Source organism: Microchirus variegatus (genome assembly GCF_963457635.1).
Source record: "Microchirus variegatus genome assembly, chromosome: 18".
Taxonomy (NCBI): domain Eukaryota; kingdom Metazoa; phylum Chordata; class Actinopteri; order Pleuronectiformes; family Soleidae; genus Microchirus; species Microchirus variegatus.
In genome coordinates, this window is record NC_139819.1 from 21576440 (window position 1) to 21604402 (window position 27963).

Below are 27963 nucleotides of genomic sequence, written 5' to 3' on the forward strand. Positions count from 1 at the left end.
GGGACCTCTTGATCTGCAGTCAAATGCTCTACCACTGAGCTATACCCCCGTGCCGGATGTAGATGCAGGAAGCTAAATATATAACCATACCCGTACATGATTATGTATATTCTATATTTGAAATCTTACTTATAACAGCATTATTATTATTATTATTATTATTTTTATCATTATTATTATTATTATTATTATTGTTGTTGTTGTTGTTGTTGTTACATGACGTCATGCTCTGAACCCCGCCCCTACCTGCAGTCATGTTGATGTTTATTTATTTTTTGGAATTGTTTCTTCTTCTGATCTTTTTTTTTAATCCAGTTTATTTCATTATATCTATTAAGTATTTAAATCTGATTATTATTCGTCTTATTTTTAGTCGTATGAATTATGTTCCTGCTTTGATCTTTGATCTCAGCGAACACACATGAATGTACAGTAACTATTTATTATAATATACATAATACAAGTACATACCTATTGTTTTGGTCATTCGTGTTCGTTTATCTTTATCGCAAACATTTTCGTCTGAGCCGCGACTGTAAAAGTGTCAGCGCTGCTCCACAGCGCCACTCGTGGTCAGATGTAGAAACAAGATTAAAAAATAATATAATATAAAGAATTTCACGTAGTGTCCCCTTGTGACCACCAGGTGTCAGTGTGTAGCCGGACTGTGTTGTTGTCCGCCTGCGGGAGGAGGAGGCCGCTCTTGTGGATTAGATAACGTAGGCAGCAGCGTGTACTCATGGTGTCCGCCGGGCGGAGTTTAGCTCCAGTCAGACCGTAAGACAAAGACAAGTGATGGACTAATGAGGACATGTACCGGCACTGGACACAGCGTCACTCAAGGTTTGTCCTCTTTTATGTTTTTATTTGTATTATTTAACTCCTTAGATGCTTACACGAGTCTGCGTATGAGAAGGTTTGCTCCGCACTTAGCTAACCCGCGTACACACACACACACGTATATACACATACAGCTGGCAGCGTTAGCTCCGCGGCTACATGCTAACCTCAGCATAAAGACACTTCTTTATTTGGTCCGTGTCGCGTCAGCAGCCCCGGTGTCGCCGCCCAGTTCCAGCTCAGATGCTCGGCTGTTTGTGTGACTTTGTGTTCGGCGTGGGTTTCGTCGTGGGTTTGTGTGGAGGAATGGCCACGGAGAGCCGTGGAGAACTGTGGAGGGTAGCTAATAATAATGAGTATGTGTGTGTGTGTGTGTGTGTGTGAGTGACTGTGGCGGTGTGTGTCCGGGATGTTAGCCCCGTCCCTGCTGCTGCACCAGCCGGGCGGGATGAGGAGGGCCTCCGCTGCGTCCATCGTTATCTCTGTGGCTGCTGATAACAGTCGTGTTAGCATGTGAATGATGAGTGTGTGTTTGCTAAACAACCAGAGGATTAACTGAACTTAACTTAAACTTAACCTAGTACAGATGCACAACCCCCACCCCTTTATAACTATCTTTATAATCAAAGCTATCTTCAAATCAAGGCGAAAAACCTGTTTATTTAGGATGGCTTTTAATACCGAGTAGTATGGTGACACTTTAAAAAATATATATTTTTTATCTTTTATCTTATTCTATCTTCTTTTATTTTGAGCCATTTTATTGTTTTACTGTTTTTAATTACTCTTATTTGTTTCCTCTTTATTTATTTAAAGGTGCATTATGTAATAAATCTTGCCATAAAATCCTCCTAATATGTCACAGAGACACAGGAATAATGTTCATATGACAAACTGAACTCACCAACAACAGTACAGACAAAATATTTTTCAGACTGCAAATCATGTTTATGTTTTGAAATCATGTATTGCCATGTGGCGCCACCTATTGCCGTCTACCAATCATTGCAGTCAGTAGAGTCTCAGCTGCCGAGCAACCACGGGTTGCCAGTTACGTCAGAAAACGAAACCTAGAAGACCTCGGTATTTTGATTTGATTTGAATGTAGTAACTGTTTTTGTACATTTACATTTACACAATAGGACTGGGGATAATGTCATTAAAATACACATCATTTACCCCACTTACAATATTACAGAAGGACATTAGTGCCACTTATGCATATTCTGACTTAATTTATTAGAACCACATCTGATTACAAAAAAAACAACCATACAAAAGAGTCAGATTTCCTATTATTGCTTTATTCTGACTGTTAAAACTCCTTTTGTTTTCTAACAAATATCCCCACGTGGCCCTAATCCTCTTCTATAATAACATAGTTATGTATCGACAATAGTTCCTCATTACATATGAAATGACCTCTAAATTTAAGGTTAATCTGACTTAGAAAACTCTTGTTTTTCATAATAGGTCTTAATCCTCATCTGTAATCACACACTATAAGAAATGGGTTTTTACTGAATCTTGGTTATTTTGTATGTGAGAGTGTTAGGGCCATATTTTTTTAAATATCAGAATAGTTCTCCCAGGTCAGCATAAAGTCAAAATTCTGATTTAAATCTCATAATATTTTTTGTTTGCTTGTTTTCAAAAAGAAAATTCACAAATGGCCCAAAAAACGTATTAATAATCCAGAATTCTGAGAAAATAAAACCCCTCACACTGGCGTAAAATCTCAGAATGCTGATTTTATGATGCTAGTAGCATCTGGCCCTAATCCTCTACTGTTCAATAGTAGGAATTGTTAAAATTAAATGTTTTTTCTCAGGTTTTTAGGATTTATTGTTGTTGTTTTAAACCATTATTAATTGCTGTGTTCAAAAGTGTAATCTCTCAATATCTGACACATTTATCACAACAAATATCGATATTGCCTTTTTTTATATTCTTTTTTTTCCCCATCTCTGATTTGCTGTGTTTTCCTTTTTCGAATTCTTGTTTCTTCGTGTCAGATATGTTCTGCTGGGCGATATATCTAAAATTTATCGTTATCTAAATTTACGACGATAATTGACGTCATTTTTGCCGTTATCGATACATTCGATAATTTAAAAAAAAATAAAAATAAAAGTTGGCAGACTACCTGTATGTTCATGTCCCTTTAAGACACCCGGGCACTTAAATCAGGCAAATGGTAAATTATGCAAATTAGGCGATATCGTCATTTAGTAACTTCGAAGTTATCGTTCATTTATCGTTATCGAGGTGAGTTGCTCAATATATTGCGATATTGATTTGAGGCCATATCGCGATATTGATTTGAGGCCATATAGCCCAGCCTTAGTGTTGATCTTATGGTTGTCGCACAGACAGAGTTTTGTTCAACATCATGTTGGACGCTAATGATCTTCATTTGTCTTTTGATTAAATGAACCAGCAGAGACGAGCCTCAGGCCGGATGATATATTATTATTATTATTATTCTTATTGAATTACATGACGTGCTCCACCATGGATCATCCTGACTCTTGACTTTCATGTTTCCAGGTCCGTGTGACACAGAGCTGCAGAACCACTGGATCTCCAGCAGACACACACACACACACAGAGAGAGGAACCATCTGCTTGGTTTGTGTTCCATTGTTGACTTGTGTGTCACCAGCGGGGAGGTTTTTTCGCTCCGAAAGCAAACATAGTCTGAAGCGGGGACCGACGGAGGCCCGACGGGGCGTCATCGCAGCTGTTTCACTCTTCCTGTTTCCTGGAATTGAATTCAGCTGAGAGTCGGTGACTGTCTCACCAGGAAAATAATGACATTTATCAACGTTGCCCAAGAGGGCAACATGAAGACAGACACTTATATTTGTGTGGATCATCTGCTCAGCATGAAGAGAAGCTCTGTCCTTCACTTTTCTTCATGAAGACCTTCTGACCAAAGGTCCACTTAAAGCCAGGAGGTGGAGCGCTGAGCCTCATCTGCTCCGTCATTTCAACCTTTTTCATCGATTTTCGTCGCCCTCCTGACTTCAAGATGGAGCTTTTCTTCAACCCCTTTGACAACTTGGTGTGTATCCTGCTGGGTATCTCCTTCACCGTGTGGTTCACCCTGCTGCTGGTCTTCATCATCGTGCCTGCCATCTTCGGGGTGTCCTTCGGCATCCGACGCCTCTACATGAAATCCTTGCTAAAGATCTTTGAGGTAAGAGCTTTTGCACTGTACTGAAAACAGATTTACATGGAATAATTCACATTATAGAAGCTGATAAAGTCTGAGAATTCCTTGTTAAAGGTGCATTATGTAATAAATCTAAAGCGACTGGCCATAAAATCCTCCTAATATGTCACAGAGACTCAGGAATAATGTTCATATAAAGTAGAGTCTCAGCTAGCAAGCAACCACGGGTTGCCGGTTACGTCAGAAAACGAAACCTAAAAAGACCTCGGTATTTTGAATTTGAATGTAGTAATTTTTACATATGGCACCTTTAGAGATATTTGAGGTAAGAACTTTGCACTTCACTAAGACAAACACAACATAAAGTCGCTGATAATTAAGCGTCTTTAACGCTAAAACTAGTGGATTTACACAAATCTGCTTAAAAAAGCCATTCCCATTGTTCATCTGACCTGTGGTGTTTCACCAGTAAAATTGATTCAAAGCTCACATAGAGTGATCCTGTTGCACATGTATGTTAGTTATGGAGGTCTACTTGCATACATTAACTTGTTTTTATGCTCAAAAACCTCCTAGTTGCTGTAAACAAGTCGATAGAAATCTCTCCTTACTGAAGCTCTCTTAGGGTGCACAACTAACAATTATTTCGTAATCGATTAACCTGACGAGTATTTTCTCGATGAACGGTTTGAGCCGTAAAATGTCTCTCTTTGTCTGTTTTAATGATTTATGGAGCAACGAAACTGGAAAATATTCACCTTATAGAAGTTGAAAAAGGGTGTTCTAAGGCTCCTTTTAGGGGCAAAATGATTGTTTCGTCTTGTATTTGCCTGCGATGTCACCCGAGTCGTTACAACAGCGCAGCTCAGACCTGAAGCGGAGTCGTTTTACTGATTAAACACTTCCTACCTGCTCAAAAACCTGCGTTTAATCCGGTTCTGAGGCGCAAAAATGGGCTCTAATTTAACCGTCCGCTCTGTTTAACATCCTGTTTGTTTAAGCTGTTGGTCCAGGTTGTAAAAAGCCACCTGTGGTGTTTTTGTGTGTTTGTAAAGCAGCTATTTCACTTCACTTTTATTTACACAATATAGTTTTGATGAAGGGAGGAAGTCGGTGCAGGCTTTTCTTTGAGCTTCAACAACTTTTATCAACACTGTGAGCAGACATGGAGACGTTATTCCTGAGTTATTTAACCTGAGAGAACAGTTACACACAGACTCTGCCGGTTATCTGGAGGAGATATATCCGCCGTCACTTTCCATGTGTAATAATAGTTAAAGCCTCCTCACGGTTGAAGCTCCAGTTTCTTCTTCTTCTTCTGCTGGTGTAGCTTCACTGTCCAACACACACCTCAGACAGAGGATCCTCTGCCAGAAATAAATGGACGAGTGGGAGACCAGACTTGGAGAGAAGGTCAAAGGACACGTTTTTAGTTCAGTCTGTACGAAGCTCAGGTTATTTTTCGAGCTTGTTGAATAAATACAGTTAAACGTCTGTCACGGGCGTGATTTAACATTTTCTCCCCCATTCCCTCACCTGTAATCCCTCACAGGGGCAAACTCCTGCAGCTCTGCAGCCTCCCAGAACCAAAGAATCATGACTTAAAGGTGCATTATGTAATAAATCTAAAGCAACTGGCCATAAAATCCTCCTAATATGTCACAGAGACTCAGGAATAATGTTCATATAACAAACTGAACTCACCAACAACAACAGTACAAAAATATATTTTGCAGACTGTAAATCACGTTTATGTTTGTAAATCATGTTTTGGCTTCATGTGGTGCCACCTACCGCCGTCTACCAATCATTGCAGTCAGTAGAGTCTCAGCTGCCGAGCAACCACGGGTTGCCAGTTACGTCAGAAAACGAAAACCTAAAAGACCTCGGTATTTTGAATTTGAATGTAGTAACTGTTTTTGGCCACATTCTTACATATGGCACCTTTAAAGCTGGAGCTGCATTTTAACACCGCAACGCAGTCATAGAAATTCACTATCACGGCAACATTTAAAGAAAAACACAGTGGGGTTAATGATAAGTGGCGGGAAATTACTTGAATGCCATCACCGTAGAGAAGAAAACCCTGACTGTTGTCTTATTCGCCGTGTTCATTAACATATCCACCATCTTGTACCATCAAGTGTTCCAAGGTACTCGTTATGAGCAGGAACCCACATTAGAGCGTCAGAACGGAGTAGGGCTTCCACAGTTAATCAATTATTAACTGATTACCAAATGACTCAAGTGCCCTTTAAATAATTAAAACAAGCTTTTTTGGTTTTTCAGAGTGAATAAAGTGAGTATTTTCTGGTTTCTTTGCTCCTTCCTTATCATATAGAAATCATTTTAAAAAACGAGATGTTTGACTACACCACCAACACCGATTCATATTTCATCAACGTTTTATGGACCAAGCTTTTGTTCATGATTAAAACAAGATTTCTGATTGTTTTATCTTCTTAAATGTGATAATCTTCTTTGTTTCTTTGCTCCATGTAACAAAGAATTCATTAAAACTGAATCATTTTGGTTTGTGGACAAAACAAGACATTCAAGAATGTCTCAATTTCACCAACAAAAACACACCAATCAACGTTTTTTTTTTTACATTTTCGGACATTTCCCAAGAAAATAATCGACGGATTCATCGATTACGAAAATAATCTTAGTTGCAGCCCTAGTTGAGAGTTAATGTAATTGTTTGGACCTCCTCACAGTATAATAATCCTATTAAAATCATTTTATAGCACTTTTCATACGTACGATGCAGCTCAAGACAGGGAAATTCCTTTTATCTGACTGAAATGCATCAGAATAAAAAGGTTTGAAGCTTTTCTTGGTCGTAACAGAGTTTTCATAGTTTTTTTCCTATCGCATAAATAGATCATATTATTATTTTAAGCTGGAATAAAATACGTTAAACTGTACCTATGGACTGTAAATGTGGACAAAACTGAATTGAAAACCCAGACATAATGAATTTAAAAAAGCATGAGTATGCTCATGTGAGGGAGCAACAGGTTACAAGTGAGTAAAGAGAAGTGTAAACAGATTACATAAGGTGTTTTAGGAGTGGAACTGTAGCCACGAGTTCCTGGCACAAACCACCGTATCTCCCACATTCTTAGAATACTCTTCCTCAAAGTGCCTCTGGCGTCTTTCCAACGGTTTTCAGCCGAGCAAACACTTTAAAGCTCATGTTTGTCAGCTTTTAAACACGCAGACGTCGTCCAGTTTTCACGCAGCAGTCGCTGATTGACGCAGACAGACTGTGAGTTGTTAAGTGAAGCCCGACACGCGTGTTATGAAATGTTCTGAACTTTCAGGCGTCGCTCGCAGCCAGAAGAACACCGTGTCCTTTTCCTGCTTCTCAGACGAGACGTTTGGGGAAAACGTCTGGCACAGGCCGCCACGCGGAGTTTTAAAAACAGAGGATATGTTTGTCACACACATACCGTAGAATAAAACATGAAGATGCTTCTGTGGTCACAGATGAGGTTCTGGCCTGTAATCGGTTACAGGGTGAGGTCAGACTGTGAGAGTCTAGAGTGCGTTTCCTCGAATGTAGTCGTTAATAGTGTCGTCTGTTTGCTACGCTAATGTTTTATGAGCTCCGGTTCAGCCTCAAACAGGAGTCTAAGATGGAAATGTCTTACTTTAAAATAAACTATAGTGCTGTCAAAGGTTAACGCGTCAACTGCGTTTAAGTAGTCTGTACGAGTCTGTAAAGTAACGCTAAACTTTAAAAACAGTCGCACACATACGCAGTGCACAGACCGATCCAGTTCCACTGTAGGCGTGCTAACGCCGCTAAAAGGAGCTAACGGAGCTAGCTGGTAAACGGTGCCTGGACTCCGGTGTCGCTGCACGTAAACATGACGTCACGGTCAGTCGTCATGGAAACGTGTCATGCGCTAACGCCTGTTAACCTATTGCACAGCACTAATAACTCAACTAGAGCTGAAACGATTAATCGATTATTAATGGATTACTAAATTAATCGCCAACTGTTTTGATAATCGATAATCGCTCTTAAGCGATTTTCATGATTAAAACAAGATTTCTATTTGTTTGAGCTTCTTAAATGTGAATATTTTCTTGGTTTCTTTGCTCCACATAAACAAAGAAATCATTAAAACTGAATCATTTTGGTTGGTGGACAAAACAAGATTTTAGAGAACATCATAATTTCCAGCTTTGACAAACACTGATCAACGTTTTTAAACATTTTCTGACATTTTATGGATCAAGCGATTCATCGATTAATCGAGAAAATAATCGACAGATTAATCGATTACGACAATAATCCTTAGTTGCAGCTCTACTTTAATGTAAACTATAGTGCTGTCAAACGTTTCCATGACGACTGACTGGAAAAAGACACAATTGACGTCATGTTTATGTGACTCCCCGATTGTTAAAATGAGTCTCTAAAGTAACGCTAAACTTTAAAAAAACAGACGCACCCATACGCAGTACACAGGTACGCTAGTTATTTGTTAGCGCTGCTCTTTTCCTTTCATAAACAGACCGCTCCAGTTCCACTGTAGGCGCGCTAACGGCGATAAAAGGAGCTAACGCAGCTAACGGAGCTAGCTGGTAAATGGTGCCTGGACTATGTGGGGTTTTTTGGGTTCTTACGCCCCTTTTTTGTTCTTTTTGTCTGTAGTGGGCCACACTAAGGATAGAGAGAGGAGCCAAAGAAAAGAATCACCAACTGTACAAACCCTACTCAAATGGTAAGACGGTGATCAGCTTGCGTCCATGATGTCGCACCATTGCCATCTTCTGGAGTTGGAGACCAAGTCCGCCATAAAGCCGTTGCTAACGTCTCGTCTTTCTTTCTGCCGTGCCGCAGCAATCATCGCCAGGGAGCCCACCTCCTTGGAGGAGGAGATCAAGGAGATCCGGCGGAGCGGCAGCAACAGGGACCTGGACTCGGCCTCTGAGTTCGAGATGTCCGACATCTTCTACTTTGCCCGGCGAGGGGTGGAGAGCATCATGGACGACGAGGTGACCAAGCGCTTCTCCGCCGAGGAGCTGGAGTCCTGGAACCTGCTGACGCGAAGCAACTACAACTTCCAATACATCAGCATGAGGCTGACGGTGCTGTGGGGGCTGGGCCTGCTCATCCGATACGGCATCCTGCTGCCTCTCAGGTAACCAGACATTACCCTTTATTATTTTCATTTCAGTTCAAAACTGTTTGCATTCAGACGAGTCTTTTAGACGTAAACTGTGTAAATACATGTCATGGGATCATTAATGGACGCTGGAAACAGGAAGCTTAGGCAATTAGCAGAGATTTTAGAGACTGATAATGAGGTAGAGTGATAGCAAGCTAGGGATGGGGCCAATCCAGTATCGGTAATGGGTTCCGATACAGTCGTAATTCACGGATCGGAAATTTCCAATCCAACTGTAGGGATTTCCAATCCGATCCGTCTGTCCCGTTTGAAATGTCTTCACAAGTGAGTCCCAGACTGCTCTGCTAGCTGGCTGCAAAAAGTGGAATGGACTTCCTGCACGCCTCCCGTTCAGGAAATCCATTCCACAGTTTACAGCCAGCTAGTAGGCGAGCATTATTGACCAGGAGTTAAGAAAATCAGCTCCGCAACCTCCTGCAGCCGACGTAATCCCAGCCGTCATCTTTTTAAAACGCCTGCTCGCTGAGGAGAAAAAGTACTCCAAGCCGGGGTTTACGTTAGCCGGAATATTCCGGGTTTTGGCTGCCAGGGGTCTGTAGTCGCTATAAACTAGCACATATCATACTTGCCTGTATAAAGGAGTTTATTAAAGCCTTATATAAAATCAACAATGATGATGATGATAATAATATTAAAGCAAACGGAGCATCCGTATCGGCAGATATCCTAATTCAGGGATCGGAAATGAAGAAAGTGCGGTTCGGTGCATCCCGAAGCATACGTTCTGCCCACCCAAACAAAAATGCTGCCAATGGCCAAATATCTCAGGCCAGCGCCCTCTAGTGGACCACGCTGTACATTCTTTAAAACAACTTTTGCTGTTCATTTTGCACTTTTGTGGCTGTAGACGTACTGATGTTAGGAAAGTAACTGTAAAGACTGAACACACTGTGACACACCTGGAGAGGCTCCAGTCTAACAAACCACATCACGTTTAAAAATAGCAACTCCGATGAGACGAGATCAATAATAATGATAATACTGTCATAAAAAAATAGAAACGTCAATACAGGAAACGCATAAAGCAAAAGAGGATCCTGTGCACCACATGTAAACGGATTATCACACACCAGTCTCCCATAATCTGTTTAAAAACGAACAGTAAAACATGAAGATGGAAGAGCGGGTATATTCAGCACTTATGTGGTCAGTGGGAATATAACCAGCCAGAGGTCGATGATAATGGCTTTGTTGTGATCCTCGTTGTCAAACCTGAGGCAGATGATTACTATTATTATTTGACTGCTGAATATCACAGATGAATTATGAATAGGCGTCAACTGTGCGTGGCGGGGGGGTTAAAGAGGCTCGGCAGTTCTTTATCAGTCATATATCTGTGTGTGTGAGAAGCTGCAGGTGTTGCAGGTCACATTTACACATTTACAATCACAAACCTGTTCTCCGGCTAATGCAGCAGCTGTTGATATTCTCATAAACAAGCTAGCGAGGGAGTTAGTAGGAGGGGAGAAGAGAGACGCTTAAGTTTAAGTCCAAAAGAAGTAAAATAAAACACATTCTGGACTCCTGTATCTGAGTGTCCGGGTAACAACGAGGCATGGGACGCCATGAAATTCTCCTGTTATGGTAACGTTTTCAGTAAAAATATCACAGTGTTGCGTAATACCGCTATATCCTCTTGCCAATGTTTGCGTAAACCAAGCAGGGGAGGGGTCGTGTTACCCAATGAACAAACCTCTGATTGGCCCACATCACATACACATGTATGCAAGTTCTTCTACTTGACGCCTGTCTCAATCAAAACAATGTCAAGAGATGTAGTTGGGAGAGCTTCAGCTCGTTCCCCGGTCAAGTGACTGATCCTCCTTTTCCCTCAAGTTATTTCAGCTTTTTTTCAGAACTTCAGAATCTCCTAAAAGAGTAGTAATCCTAAACCTTTTTTTTTTTTAGCCTTGTAGCACTAAATTTAACGCAATCGATGTAAGCTAGCAGCTTTTATATTTGTCCAACATGGCGGCGGCCACCAAAGAGCGGTCTTTTTCAATTTGGCTGTTGCTTCCATTTTTGACGTGTTTCTGCATACGTCGTCCAGAAGATATGTCATATATGTCTCTCTAGTGTTATCCAGGCTAGGTCTCTCACATTCTTACTTTGGTGCAGTCATCATTTTAAAAGTTAGTAGAGATCAAAACAACGTCAAGAGATGTAGTTTGATGAAGTCAGGAAGCAGCTCGATTGGAGAGCTTCAGCTCATTGTCCGGTGAAGTGACTGATCCTCCTTTTCCATTAAGTTGTTTCAGCTTGTTTTCAGAACTCCAGAATCTCCTTAAGAGTAGCAATTTTTTAGCCCTGTCACACTAAACTTAACGCAATGATAATAGAGAAGCGATGTCAGCTAGCAGCTTTTATATTCCTCCAGCATGGCGACGGCCACCAAAGAGCACCCGGCTTTTTTTTGATTCGGCTTTTGCTCTGATGTTTTTCTGCATACGTCATCAAGATGATGTGCCATATATGTCTCTCTAGTGTTATCCAGGCTAGGGGTGAATTCCAATTCCTTTGCTTAACCCTCAATCTCAAAAATGCTCTCCCTCTAGTCCAAGTGCTGTCTCGATTCTCAGAAAAATTAAGCTGAGGGCCAAGTTTAAGGGCTGTATCGCCCTCAATATTGAGATTTTCCGAGACCACCCATGGGAGCAAGGGATACCCAATGCATTGCGTGTTTTCATATAACAAAGATGGCGCCGAAAGCAGCGAAACGAGCACGCTACAAATGAAGTATTTTCTTATATAAAAGATATAAAAATGATGAAAACCATTGTATCATCTTAGTTTAGGCCCATATTATGGATTACTGACGTCATTGTTGCGTTACATTTATTTTTTATTTTTTTTTACATTTATTTTTATTTTATTTATTTATTTTATTTATTTTTTTATTTGGTGTGTGGTAACTGTCAGCTGAATATTTGTATATCATCTTATAACTAACTGACAACCTAATAACTTGACTGACAAACGGATCGTAATAAATAATCCTGACGTATATGTGTTCTTCTTCTTCTTCTTTTTTGGAGTTGACAGACTGGACACAGCATTGGCGTTATTCTGCCCCCTACAGTCTGAAGACGTATCTGCATTTAAGGGGTGTCCCATTTCTAAGTGACAAAATAACCCTCAACACTTGGTTTTGAGGACCAGTTAAGATTAAGGGTTGAGCTTGAGGGTTAAGATAGGAATTGGAATCGGCCCTAGGTCTTACTTTGGTGCGGTCATCATTTTAAAGTTAAAACCCGAGTATGTTGTGTAGATGTTCTGAAACGTCGTCACGGAGTGGAAAGCCTCACCGTCTGCATACGTTTAGTCTAGGCGGAGATCCCTCGGCTTTGACGAACACAAGCTTCTGTGACTCAGTGCTAAGCTCAGTGCTTGGCTCACTTCCAGCTGTCAGTGGGGAGAGGAATCAGGCCACTGCCGCACAGACAGACCCCATTCTAGTCGCCATCCGTCTAATAGATTCTCTCATCTAGTCCAGTGTCAGTTTAGCTCAGGCTTCACCTCTACAATGTCTTTCTAATCCTTGTCCAATTTAATCATCGCCCCTCTCTCTCTCTCGCTCTCCACACCTGAATGATTGCTTAATCCAGATTATGTCAGCCTCCAGTGTGCACTGTCCTCCTGCAGCTTCTGGAGTCCACGATTATTCTCAGTGACACAGCAGAGTGTGACGCTTAGAATTATTAGCAGCGTAGAGCTGGATAACATCACTCTTGACCTTTTGCATGTGAACAGAAAGGTTAGTCTTCTCAGTGAAAGCTTCCTGGAGGAAACTGAGAAGAGAAATGAGTACAATTTGAAGATAGTCTGTGCAACAATGACATGTCCCTTGTGTCTCTTCACCAGAGTAACTCTTGCCTTCACCGGAGTCGGCCTCCTCGTCTTCCTCACCTCGGTTATTGGGCTGCTGCCCAACGGAAGGTACGACTCGCATGAACGCGCTCGCTTTTAAATGTTCCGTTCTTGCCTTTACGCGAAGTAACTTTGTTGCTCTTTGTTGCAGGATAAAAAACTTTCTGAGTCAGAAAGTCCATTTGATGTGCTACAGAATATGTGTCAGAGCGCTGACGGCCATCATAACCTACCACGACAGGTAAACACCTTCATCTGTTCTTGTGAAGCAGGAAGTCTCTGAAAATATTCATAGCTGCGAGTGTGTGAGGATGAAAGGAATTATGGGAAATGTGGTTTTGTATGATGTTGGCTTTTTATCCACATAGAACCAGTGAAAAATAAAAAAAAACTCCTTTTATGTTTTCATGTATACAACAGTGGGGAAACAATGATGTCCTAACCACATAACCACCTCTCGTCATGTTTACAGAAAAGAGGTTCTAAGAACATGAAAAAAAAGGTTGTACAGGAACAGGATGACTAACCTGGAGACCTTTATAAAAACAGCACACAGCAGACAGACTGGTTCTGTAAAAGCACTTTATTTACTCTCTGTAAGACAATAAACACAGGGCAACAAGTGGCTCTCTGAAAACCACACGTGTAATTAGAATTCATCAGCATAGTATGCATAGTTTTCTAAGGCTCGGTCTGCACTGCCCTGTCTGACACACCTGTGCTCTAACAACAGATAATGTAATCATATTAAAACACCTTTACATAGGGATTATGCAAATTAAGCCTGCAAATATTTCACAATACAAAGAGAATGTCGGTGCGAGGCTGCTGTTACTGTGCGTTACTATGATCTCATGTGTGTCCTGAGATGAAAAACCAACATGTCCATTAAAGGTGAAGTAAGTAGTTTATAGTGCCATCTAGAGGAGAGGCTGAAATTTACAACAAAGAACTGCTCCTCTGCTCACCCCCTCCCTTCCCTGAGCGCTACGGTGTCCTCAGCCGGTCAAATGTTGTCCTCGTCGTCTTTCTCTGTGTCAGTGTCTGTGTCTTTCTGCCCGCGACTTTTTAAAACACTACAAAAATTATACAAAAACTATTATACAGCGACTAGACAATGCAGGAGCACATAATATGTATACAAAAGTGGATTTTGGGTTATATAAAGCCATAAATACTACAGTGTCCCTTTAAGTAGAGAAACTATATTTGCTGTTGTGTTGTCATCTAAACGGTTAATGATAACACGTACAGTATGATCGCACAATAAATCGCACGGTTACTCGATGGCTCCAGAGCGAAATGCTCCAATACCGTTGATGTTTTCGGGGCGAGAGGGGATTTGCGCTGACGTTTGCGTGCCGTTTCCTGCTGTTCACTGCACCTTGCGGCTCCCAGCAAAGACCGCTAGAAAACGGCTCCTCGACTATAGAGTGCCGTTTTGGTTTGGTCGTTCTTCGCCGACATCAACAAGCCTTTTCCTCTCTTTCTGGCCGTCATGTGTGTCGTAATCCCAGTAGATTAGTGCTTTCTGAGGTACTTGGATGGGGCAGTGTGGCGACAACCATCATTGTTGACGCTTGCATCACCCTTCTTCCTCATTCTCATGCTCCGTTTGAATTTCAGCAGGTCTACACGCCTTAACGCACTGAATTGTCGCTGTGTGATTGGCTGATTATACATGTGTGGTTGGACAGATATCTTAAAATCATGCATGTTCATAGAGGAAGAAGAAGATAGTCTTCCTCTTTTTTTATTTCAAGCGTCTTTGTGGTGTTTCCTACTTCTTACTCTGACAGCTTTATTTCAGGGTATCCGCGGGGTCTTAAAAAGTCTTAAATCCAATAATTTCAATTTAGGGCCTTAAAATGTCTAAAATTCTCCTAAAATCATAAAAGGTCTTAAATACAATTTGGAAAGGTCTTAAAAATTTCTTAAAAACGTTACTTTTATTTAAAACATCGCTTTTTGAGGATGCGATAACATAACTACAAAACGGAACTAAAGTAGGCCACCGGTGCTTCCCGGTGAGAATTTATGGAGCATAACTCGCTAGTGTGCTGTGCGTGCGCCGCGGTGTGTTGCAGCTTAGCATAGCAGCAGAGAAAACTTAGCCGCTAACAGCTAAGCCCAATTCTTGCATATGGGTAAGTGCAAGTTCAACAATTTGTGACTCCAATTTCCCTTCATGTCTTTTGTACTTTTTTGCCAGTGTGGATGTGAAATGGGTCTTAAATTGTATTCATTATGGTCTTAAAAAAGTCTTAAAAAGTCTTAAATTTGACTTGTTGAAACCTGCAGAGTTTATTTACACATCACAAAGTTTGTCCGACAGATTACTAATGGCGTTTGTCGCTCCTTCACAGTATCGCTGTGCTAAATTACTCGTCAACTATTTTGATAATCGGTTTGAAGAACACGATTTCTGCTTATTTTATCTTCTAAATGTGAATATTTAAGACTTTTCATGATTAAGACAAGATTTCTGATTGTTTTAGCTTCTGTGAATGTGAATATTTTTCTTTGTTTCTTTGCTCCTCATAACAAAGAAATCATTAAAACGGAACCATTTTGGTTTGTGCACAAAACGAAGACAATCGAGAACATCGACATTTCCAGTTTTGACAAACACCGATCAAAGTTTTTTAACATTTTCTGACATTTTATGGACCAAACGATTCATCGAGAAAATAATTGACAGATTAATCGATTGCGAAAGTTAGCGTTAGCTCTACTTCACAGGAAAGGTTAGCACAATCGCTCCAGCTGAGGTTACTTCATAGTCACTGCATCCCTGTTTCTTTCTTTTTACAAGAACCGATCGCACACATGTGGAGCATTGGAAGAGCTTTACAGGAGCTTGATATTTGTTATTATCTTCAACTCTAACCCTTCTCATCCTCACGCTAGAATATAGATAAGTCATCCATGCATCGGTTCTTAAATCTAAATCGCAGTGACTTATGAACCTTGGCTTCAAAATGACATCACAAATCAAATCCCATCCTAAATCTCTGGCACAAACGAGTGCAATTGTTTTCCCTCGCGTCGTTCAGCCCCGACTCCAATGACTCTTTGGCAGCATGAGCTGGTTTTGTTGTTTTGGCAAAAGAGTGAGGTAACAAATAGAGGTGTGAAGACTCTCACAAATCAATTTCTCAAAATGGATTCCGTATGTCTGCTCTGCTGTTGTCATGAAATCAGAGCACAGTGTATCGCAAGATTGGGTAACGTTTATATTTGGGGGAAATGGGCGTAACATGTTTATTTAAGCTAAATTTGACTGTGAAACTTGTGCATAACCTGAAAAAGTTAGGTGATTTTACTCCATTGTGATCATAAAACTAAGCGGTTTTGAAAAGAAACACATTGTGCCGATCAGAAGTCAAGCTTTAAAGGTTTTAAAGTTTGTTTTTTAATAAACCCCCAGCCCATTAACCCATAAATAGTGAATGTAATATTAAAAAGCCCCTAAGAAATTGGTGACTTGGCCCATTTCTGGCACTTTCTAACACTTTGCGTCCCTTTTTGGCAAATACTAGTACAGCTGTAATTGTAGGCAGTCTGTGTATGTACCAGAATATTTTGCACTATGAGCCAACTCTAGCCATTGCACCTTAATGTTGTTTATATTGTTACCTCTAATTTTGTAAGAGCCAATTGTGACTGTTCTACCCAAATGTTGGTGGTACTGTAACTGGCACCTTTTTGCACTATACGCAAATTGTATTGTACCTGAATGTTGGTGGTTTTGTTACTTTTACCTTTTTTGCACAAAACTGGCAGCCGTAATAAAATAAATAAGTGCTAATTAATAGTTAGCTAATTTCTAACATTTTCTATCTATTTGTATCTGTTTAGTGTTGCATGTAGCAGTACATACCTAACATATATATGTATGTGTATATATGTATATATGTATGTATATATATATATATGTGTGTGTGTGTGTGTGTGTGTATATGTGTGTGTGTGTGTGTGTGTGTGTATATATGTGTGTGTGTGTGTGTATATGTATGTGTGTGTATATGTATGTGTGTGTGTGTGTGTATATATATGTGTGTGTGTGTGTGTGTGTGTGTATATGTATGTGTGTGTATATGTATGTGTGTGTGTGTGTATATGTGTGTGTGTGTGTGTATATGTATGTGTGTGTGTATATATATGTGTGTGTGTGTGTGTATATGTATGTGTGTGTGTGTGTATATATATATATATATATATGTGTATGTGTATATATATGTGTATGTGTATATATATGTGTATGTGTATGTGTATATATATGTGTATGTATATGTGTATATATATATACATGTATGTATATGTGTGTATGTGTATGTATATTTGTGTGTATATATATATATATATATGTGTACATATATATATATATATATACACATATACGTATATATATATATATATATACACATATACGTATATATATATACACATATACGTATATATATATATATACACATATACATATATATATACACATATACGTATAAATATATATATACACATATACGTATATATATATATATATATATACACATATACGTATATATATATATATATACACATATACGTATATATATATATATATATATATATATATATATATATATATACACATAAACGTATATATATATATATACACATATACGTATATATATATATATATATATATATATATATACGTATATGTATATATATATATATATATATATATATACGTATATGTATATATATACGTATATGTATATATATATATATATATATATATATATATATATATATACTTATATACGTATATATATATATATATATACGTATATACGTATATATGTATACATATATGTATATATGTATATATATATACGTATATACGTATATATGTATACATATATGTATATAAATACATAACCCTATAGTAGTACAGGGGTTGACCGGCCCACTGGCTGGACAGCCTTCAGAAAAGCTGTCCCTCTGGACATTTTAGTTGAATAGCCCTGGTTTAGAATCTTTGAGGATAAAGATCTTGGTTTTGACGCCTGTTAACAAATGTTTGGAGGCGCTTGGTAAGAGGAGACCAGAACATTTTTGGCTTATATAAGTGAATCCTCTGGGGTGCAGAGTTAGAGTCTGGATATAGGGGGCCTCTCTCTGAATGTGAGATTACATAACCACACACGTGTGAGCGCTCGTCCTCGAGCCCGGTGACGGCTGTTCGTCCAGTGTCTGTAGCACCGCGATGTTTTAATGTACACGTCATGGTTCGTGTGATCCACTCTTACTGATTCAGATGTTTTTCTCCGTGAGGAACGATGGCACACAGGAAGTGGAGGAGGAAGTCGATGTGTATGAAGTTTTTTTAAATCTTAAAGTGAAAAACGCACCGACACAGAGCGCATCTAAGACCAGGATCCTGGTCGTGTATTGTAGTTCACAGCGTGTGTGATATGATGAACGCCTGTTGTTGTTGTTGTTGTTGTTGTTGTTGTTGTTGTTGTTGTTGTTGTTGTAACGACTCGGTCAATTCCAGTCTGGTGCTAATAATACACGAGTGACTCATGAAGATTTCCTCTGAGTCTCTATTTGAGATTGTAACTCAATCTCTGGAATGAGGACTCTAGGGTTCAAACCTTTAACTCGGACGCAAGAGTCGCTTTGTTTTTCTCAGGAAGACCTGGAAAGTGGAAGTGGATTCGGGGCGAACCTACAGTGTATTGTTAAGCTCCACATTGTTTTAGCTCTTGATGTCGAGAGAGAGAGAAAAGAGAATGTTTTGAAACAGATTTGCTCTTTTAGCTATTTATTATGTTAATTTGGGTCCATAAAAGTTTGGGAAACACTGGTTTAGAAGACAAACTCTGCCTAAATGCTCTGTGGTTGGATGGATTATTGGTTCTCAAAGTCGGACCGCAGGCCAATGGCAGCCCGCAGAATAATTTCTGGCGGCCCGCAATGAATTACAGTTGATAGTTTTAATCCAGGAGCTACTAAGCTTGTTAAATGTTTATCGGACATTACTGGATACAGACCAATAAGTGTAAACAAAAATACTGGGTATTTACCTGGTTTCTATATGGTGAATTTTAGTGTATTATTGGGTTATAAGCTGGTAATAAGCAGGTAGCTACAGCCCCCAATTACTAGCTATTTACCCAGTAAATATATGGTAACAGAAATGTGTTACTTGGTATTAACCTGTAATTAGAAGGTAAGAACAATGGCCAAAATACTGAGTAATTACCCAGTAAATTATAAAGCGTTATTATATTAACGCTTAAATTACATTATATTAACACTTATATAACTTAACGCTAAACTGTAGAATTGAAATCTGGTCATTAAAATTATTACAAATGGGATTTATTTCTGTTTTTTTTTTTTGTTTTTTTTTGTTTTTTCTTTGGCGGCCCTCAGTCCAATGTTGGGTTCCTAAATTGGCCCTCAGGTATCAACACTTTGAGAACCCCTGGATTATATAAAATAAATGGTCGAATTTTATTTTCGTAATGTTCTTTTTGACAAGAATATTTAATCTGTAACTGTGTGTGTTTGGACTCGTACTACAATCATTTCTTTATACCATGACCCACGTTTTAATGTAGTGACTAATCAAAGACCAGTTTAGTAAATTACTTTATTTTATGCATCTTTATATTTGTCAAACGCGTATGCCAAAAATCTTCACTAAAATGTTGAGATAATTCTACAAATTTACCTGGGGACCCCCCAAAAAATCCCCTATGACTCATCTCTGTGTCCTGATCCAGGTTTTGGAATCCACCGATCCCCCCATCCTCTCCTGTCATATGTGTCTGATTTTAATTTTAGTTTAGGGAGCGGCAGCATCGCAGCGTTAGCCATGTTGTTATTCTGCAAATGAATTCTTTGTGGTTTTTACGAGAGAAACATTTTTGCTAACATCTCCGCTCCCAGATGAACACGTGAATGTCGGTTAACTACGACCATTTGAGTTTTAGGAGTTTATTAGTACAAATAAATCACTTGTGGTTTTGATGTGATGCGATCCAGATGTGGACCAAGACCCTTGGAAAAACCAGAACCACTCTGGAGTGATGCTACACTCTTATTAACACTCATCTCTCTTTCTTTTGTAGTGAGAACAAACCCAAGAATGGAGGCATTTGCGTTGCCAACCACACCTCACCCATCGATGTCATCATCCTGGCCAGTGACGGCTGCTACGCTATGGTAACGATACAGGAAACGTTGACCCTGCTCCTATTTCCTGTTCCTGTGTAAATGTCTTCTCTCTTATTAATAGACGTGTTTGTGTGTTTTTGTGTGTGTGTTTGTGTGTTTGTGTGTGTGTGTGTGTGTGGCTCCAGGTCGGTCAGATCCACGGTGGTTTGATGGGAGTCATTCAGAAGTCCATGGTCAAAGCCTGCCCTCACATTTGGTTTGAACGCTCAGAAGTCAAAGACAGACATCTAGTGGCCAAAAGGTAGCATTACAACCACTATCTCAGTCATTTAAAATCATTTAATCAAGTTAATAAAGTATTTTCAATCATGATCTTTATCCTTGTTTTCCAGGTTGAGTGACCATGTGGAAGATAAATCTAAACTACCCATTCTAATATTCCCAGAAGGTGAGTAATGATAATAATAATAATAATAATAATAATTTTAAAATGCTCTAGTTTTTTAAAGGATTTTGTTATTATTATAATAATAATAATAATAATTCATCTTAAATCTTGCAGGAACCTGCATCAACAACACGTCAGTCATGATGTTTAAAAAGGGCAGTTTTGATATCGGTGCCACAGTCTATCCTGTGGCCATTAAGGTAAGAGAGTCACTTAATATCATAATTTATTTTGTATTAATAGTAGAGGTGGGCACTAGGTTAGCGCATGACGCCGTTTCCATGACGTCTGATTGGAAAAAGACGCGTGTGACGTCATGTTTACGTGCCGCGACACCGGAGTCGAGGCACCGTTTAGCAGTTAGCTCCATTAGCTGCATTAGCGCCGTTATCGGTGCCTACAGTGGAACTGGAGCTGTCTGTTTATTAAAGGGACACTGCGTAGTATTTAAATCCAGTTTTTTATACATATTATGTGCTCCTGCATTGTCTAGTTGCTGTATAATAGTTTTTGTTTAATTTTCGTAGTGTTTCAAAAAGTCACGTAAAATAACACGGTCGCGGGGCCGCTGTTGCATTGCCACTGTTAGCAGCGAGACGCCATGTTTCTACTGGAGCCTGTATGGACAAATGCGAGAGAACAAATCGAGCGCAGAGACGAGGCTGAGAGCGGATCTTTTTGCGCGTTTAGAACGGAGGAGCACGCGTATTTTGCAGCGGATAAAGGAACACCAGTACCTGACCGTACGCCCGCAACCACGGAGAAAGACGACGAGGACGACATTTGACCGGCTGAGGACACCGTAGCGCTCAGGGAAGGGGGGGGGGTGAGCAGAGGAGCATTTCGTTGTTGTAAATGTCAGCCTCTCCTCTAGATGTCACTATAAACCACTAACTTCACCTTTAAAGGAAAAGAGCAGCACTACAAATAACTAGCGTACCTGTGTACAGCGTATGTGTGCCTCTGTTTTTAAAGTTTAGCGTTACTTTAGAGACTCATTTTAACAATCGGGAGTCACGTAAAACTTTTCCGTACAGTCGTCGTGGAAACGGCGTCGTGCATTAACGTGCATTAACGTGCGTTAACGTGGGTTAACGTTGACGCCGTTAACCACCGGTAACGCGTTAACGTGCCCACCGCTAAATAATAGATTAATGTTGCATTTATGTTGTGAAAACATTAACATTCCATATCAAAACAAACACTTTTATTTTGAAATGATGTGAAATATCATGATAAAAATGATTATTTTGATGTGTTTTTCTCACAAAATTTGACTTTTATTCACTTGACCAGGCCCCAACTGACTAAACTAGACACTTGGTGGTCATTTGAGTTTGAGACAACTGCTTTAAAGGTGTATTCTGAGAGTTTTAAAGCAGTAACGCACAGTATTTCATGCTACTTTTCTTTGTTCCATTTGCACATTGACAGTTAGTTTCAGCACAAACCTAAAAGTCTGTTCTTGCTGCTCATGACTCAGTTCTGTCTGCAGCCAAACACCACGATGATGTTTTTAACCACACTCATCATTTCCCTTGACAATCATGGTGCTGTTATGCAAAGTTAATTGTTCCCTCAGGGTCAGACTTACAAACAACTTCTTCTTACAAACAATGCTGACACTCCTCAGGTGTCTAAGGGTGTGTGTGTGTGTGTGTGTGACTGGTTAAGTATATTTGTGGGTAAAAAACTAAAACCCTGGAGCGTTTTTCCCTCCGTCTGTAAACCACTGATCAGACTGTGGTTGACTTTAAAGGTGTGGTCTTTACCTCTGCAGCTGTTCTCCTCACAGGAAGTTCAGCTCTTTCACCTTCAATCATGCGTTCATTTACTTGTGAGTGAGTGAGTGATGATGACTATAATTACACTGCTCACCTTCACTGGTTCCCCTCTGTGTTTTTAAAGACGTCCCTGTAGGAGAGAAGTGCTGTTGAAGAACTTTAAAGTGCATTGAAGGAGGAGAACTTTGAGCTGTAATGACACACTTCTAACTGTGGAGGGCAGCATTCAGCCTCTGAGACGTTTTCTGTTGTGTTTATTTCACACATTTAAATGCATGAGTTGGTGCACTCACAGTAGATCATCAGTGTAGAACAGTGTTAAATAGTTTATGAATGATTTGACCTAATTTCTAATGCTGGATTTTGGCCGGTTGTGGCCCGCGGGCCTCGGGTTTGACACCGTTGGAGTAGAGGAGTTAAAGGCACCATATGTAAGAATGTGGCCAAAAACGGTTACTACATTCAAATTCTTTTAGGTTTCGTTTTCTGACGTAACTGGCAACCCGTGGTTGCTCGGCAGCTGAGACTCTACTGACTGCAATGATTGGTAGACGGCGGTAGTGGCGCCACATGCCAAAAACATGATTTAAAAACATAAACATGATTTGCAGTCTGCAAAAGATTTTTTGTAATGCAAATATTTTGTCTGTACTGTTGTTGTTGGCGAGTTCAGTTTGTTATATGAACATTATTCAGGATTTTATGGCCAGTTGCTGTAGATGTATTACATAATGCACCTTTAACAAGGATTTCTCAGCTTCTATAATGTGAATTATTCCGTGTAAATCTGTTTCCGTAAAGTGTTTTATTTAATGATTTTAGATAATGTTCATATAACAAACTGAACTCACCAACAACAGTACAGCCAAAATATTTGCATTATAAAAAATCTTTTGCAGACTGCAAATCATGTTTATGTTTTTAAATCATGTTTTTGGCGTCATGTGGCGCCACCTACCGTCGTCTACCAATCATTGCAGTCAGTAGAGTCTCAGCTGCTGAGCAACCACAGGTTGCCAGTTATGTCAAAAAACAAAACCTAAAATTTTGAATTTGAATGTAGTAACTGTTTTTGGCCACATTCTTACATATGGCACCTTTAAAAGAAAAAAAAAAAAAATTAGAAGAGAGGAATTTCCCTTCGAGGCGTCATCAAGTACAAAACATTTACATTTGAATTAAAATGTGGTGCACCTGATATAGGGCAAAAAGAGACGTAATTCAACCCAAACTGTGACACAAAGCAGTGTAATGTTGAAGCGTTAACTCACACACATCTTTATCGTCACTCTGCTGTGTTTTTATTCCTCGCAGTATGATCCCAGATTCGGAGACGCCTTCTGGAACAGCAGCAAGTTCGGAATGGTCAACTATCTGTTACGTATGATGAGCAGCTGGGCCATCGTCTGCAGCGTGTGGTACCTTCCTCCCATGTCGAGAGAGGTGAGAATACACCGTTTACTACATTGGTTCTCAAAGTGCGGCCCGGGGGCCAATGGCGGCCCGCAGAAACATTTCTGGCGGCCCGCAGTGAATTACAGGTTATAGTTTTAATCCAGGAGCGACTACAGGGTCTCTGCAGGTTTTAACAAGTCAAATTTAAGACTTTTAAAGACTTTTTTAAGACCATAATGAATACAATTTAAGACCCATTTCAAATCCATACTGGCAAAAAAAGTGCAAAAGACATTGAAAAGACAAGAAAATTGGAGCCAAAAATAGTTGAACTTGCAATTCGGCATAGCTGTGCGCTTACGTTAAGTTTTCTCCGTTGCTATATTAAGCTATAACAGACCGCGCCGCGCACAGCACACTAGCTAGTGGAGCTGGATAAATTGTCCCCGGGCAGCTCAGGTGACCTACTTTAGTTCCGTGTTGTAGTTGTTGTTATCGCATCCTCAAAAATAGAAACATTTCAAAGCCAGACTGAAGTTTATGCACATTTTAAATATAAGTAACGTTAATAGATTTTTAAGACCTTTCAAAATTGTATTTAAGACCTTTTATGAGATTTTAGGAGAATTTAAGACATTTAAGGCCTTGTTAAATGTTTATTGGACATTACTGGATACAGACCAATAAGTGTAAACAAAAATACTGGGTATTTACCTGGTTTCTATATGGTGAATTTTAGTGTATTATTGGGTTATAAGCTGGTAATAAGCAGGTAGCTACAGCCCCCAATTACTAGCTATTTACCCAGTAAATATATGGTAACAGAAATGTGTTACTTGGTATTAACCTGTAATTAGAAGGTAAGAACAATGGCCAAAATACTGGGTAATTACCCAGTAAATTATGAAGCGTTATTATATTAATGCTTAAATGACATTATATCAATGCTTATATTACTTAACGCTAAACTGTAGAACTGCAATCTGGTCATTAAAATGACAACAAATGGGATTTATTTCTGTTTTTTTTTCCTTTGGTGGCCCTCAGTCCAACGTTGGGTTTCTAAATTGGCCCTCAACACTTTGAGAACCCCTGGTTTACTACGTACGGCCAATGTTTTCAGACTTTCTTTTAGTTTTCTTGTGTCTTCACTGGTGTTGACCTCTTCACCCACAGGAGGGAGAGGACGCCGTGCAGTTTGCTAACCGAGTAAAAGCAGCCATCGCCAGACAGGGAGGACTGGTCGACCTGCTGTGGTAAGAAAACACTCGTTATTCACACATCAGCGCTGCAAAATCATATTTGTCTTTCATTCTTTACTCGACGGAGCTTCTGAAGGAGGAGAATATGTGACATCGAGGCTTCACGTCCTCTTCCCTGTGTCATCGATCACAAATGACAGTAGTGTAGAAACTTAATGATATTTTAATTAGAGCTGTCAAATGATTAAAAAATGATGAATTACTTCACCAAACTGTTCTTTTGGGTCTGTGTGAAAAAACTCATGCACACACACAGAGAACATGGCAAAATGTTCTAATTAAGATTTAAGTTGCAGTAAAACATGTACAATAGATGTTGAGAAATGCATGACGTGTTTTCATGATGGTGTCATGGATCATGGATGTATAATATGAACTGGATAGAGCTCCGCCCCCTCTGCCTTGAAGACAATTTTTACATGGTGGCCACTGTGGGTACTGCAACAAAAAACCCCATAAAAGCCCAAAAAGCAATTTTCCCATTGTAGGCAATAGTAAAAGAGACGCCTGTAAAAGTGTCCACAGGACACCTCGAGACATGGACACAGGCTTTTATAGATCTTTATATGGTAGTGACACTACTGCGTATGCTCTATGGGCCCAATGACCCAGAAGTCAACGCGAAAGTCAAAACTTTTTTGGCATATGCGCTGGGTGAGCAGCTTCATAGGAATGACCGGAAGCGAAGGGGCGGAGCTCTATCCAGTTCACATAATACATCCATGGTGCACATGCTTACATCAGGCAAATGGTCACTTATGCAAATGAGGCGATGACGTCATTTAGCAACTTATCGTTCATTTATCGTTAGCGAAGTGAGCTGCTCAATATATCGTGACATTGATTTGAGGCCGTATCGCCCAGCCCTAGAGGAGGGATTGGGACGGGGCCTTTTATGTGTAAGGGCCAATTCCAATTCCTATCTTAACCCTCAAGCTCAACCCTTAATCTTAACTGACCCTCAAAACCAAGTGTTGAGGGTTATTTTGTCACTTAGAAATGGGACACCCCTTAAATGCAGATACGTCTTCAGACTGTGGGGGGCAGAATAACGCCAAAGCTGCATCCAGTCTGTCAACTCCAAAAAAGAAGAACACATTTACGTCACGATTATATAAGTTATTAGGTTGTCAGTTAGTTATAAGATGATACTCATACAAATACCACAACCACGATCGCGTGTGCGCACCGGCTGGCTATTGACAAAAGATCGTAAAATAAAAATAAATGTTACGCAACAATGACGTCAGTAATCCATAATATGGGCCTAAACTAAGATAATACAATGGTTTTCATCATTTTTATATCTTTATTAACAAAGAAAATACTTCATATGTAGCACGCTCGCTTCACTGCTTTAGACGCCATCTTTCTTATGTGAAAACACGCAATGCATTCTGGGTAGCCCTTGCTCCCAAGGGTGGTCCCGGAAAATCTCAATATTGAGGGCGATACAGCCCTTAAACTTGGCCCTCAACTTAATTTTTCTGAGAATCGGGACAGCACTTGGACTAGAGGGAGCGCGTTTTTGAGATTGAGGATTAAGCAAGGAATTGGAATTCACCCTAAATATCCACTTAAAATCATTATTTAAGCCTTCTTCCTCATAGACTCCATCACTAACCGTCCCTCTCTTCCTCTTCCTCTGCAGGGACGGAGGACTGAAGCGAGCGAAGGTAAAGGACACCTTTAAGGAGGAGCAGCAGAAGCTCTATAGTAAAATGTTGGTGGGGACGCAGGAGGACCGCAGTCGCTCCTGAAGGATGTTTATCGGAGGACGACTGACTGACTGACGGACTCAGGCTTCAGCGTGGACTCTCTCTCCTGGACAGACGTCAACAGTTGCTCCATTCGGCTTCCTCTCCTCGGTCACTGCCACAGCTCCACGGCCTCGCGGCGTGTTGCGTTAGCATGGCGGCTCCCGGTCTCTCCGAGTCTCCGGCTGCTGGAGCCTCTTTTGTTGGCGTAGCTGGACGCTGTCGAAGCCTCGCACATGTGTTTGGAATCAGAACGAGGCGCTCACAGAAAGAGCATTGTCTTCCTCGGCGGCAGTTGGGAAACCCTTTCTTTGTTCTTCTCTATCATTGAGTTCCCCCCGACTTTGTTTGATAGTTTGAATGTTTTTAATTTGTCTTAACGTTTACAGAGCTCTTTGTACGTTTTAGTCTATCTTAAGCTTAAAAAAAAAAAAAAAGTTGGGGTTTCCATGCCCACAATGTTTTGGAGATTTTGTTACATTTACAAATATTTTTATGAGAAAACAAAATAAGACTTGTATTCTAATGTTTTGTTTGTGTTTGGCATTATTATTATAATTATTAATAAGACTTCACTGTTTTTTTAAGGGGCTTTTATTTCCACAGAATGTGTAAACTTGTCACATTATGAAGTGGATTCTTTTCATTCAGAACTTCTTTTAGATGCTACAGAAAAACCATGTAGTGGAAGAAGAACGATCGCGGTTTTTATCTCCTGGTCAAAACATTTCAGACGTCGTTTCTCCATCGACTTCCTGCTCGCGCAGCGATCGTCGAGCTAGAATCATTTTCACGAACTGTTGTCTTTTATTTCCACACGTGATCTTTCCCCCACTTGGCAGCAGCCTCCTCCTCCTCCTCCTCCTCGTCTTCATCTTCAGGGAGGGTTTTTAAGGACGGACAGAGTGCAGCTGTGAGGAGGAGGAGGATAGTTTGTCTTCTTCATCCCTCCGGTCTGCTGCTGTGATCGGGTCATCGTGTCAAACCTGTTCATCGAAATAAATGTTCAAGAACGTGACTCTGACTTTTCACTCTGCTTTTTCCTT

At 40.0% G+C, this 27963-nt stretch overlaps 1 protein-coding gene across 1 annotated transcript; it reads left to right on the plus strand.

Annotated features, from left to right (window-relative positions):
* The first annotated feature begins 739 nt into the window (after nucleotides 1-739).
* gpat4 (glycerol-3-phosphate acyltransferase 4) lies at nucleotides 740-27935 on the plus strand. The gene is made up of 13 exons (XM_083905044.1): nucleotides 740-843; nucleotides 3391-4042; nucleotides 8691-8760; nucleotides 8880-9180; nucleotides 13090-13164; nucleotides 13247-13336; nucleotides 20226-20319; nucleotides 20457-20572; nucleotides 20664-20719; nucleotides 20834-20919; nucleotides 23818-23946; nucleotides 25075-25154; nucleotides 26812-27935. The coding sequence occupies exons 2-13, from the start codon at nucleotides 3875-3877 to the stop codon at nucleotides 26918-26920; spliced, it is 1374 nt and encodes a 457-aa protein (XP_083761170.1). The 5' UTR covers nucleotides 740-843; nucleotides 3391-3874; the 3' UTR covers nucleotides 26921-27935.
* The last annotated feature ends 28 nt before the right edge of the window (nucleotides 27936-27963 follow it).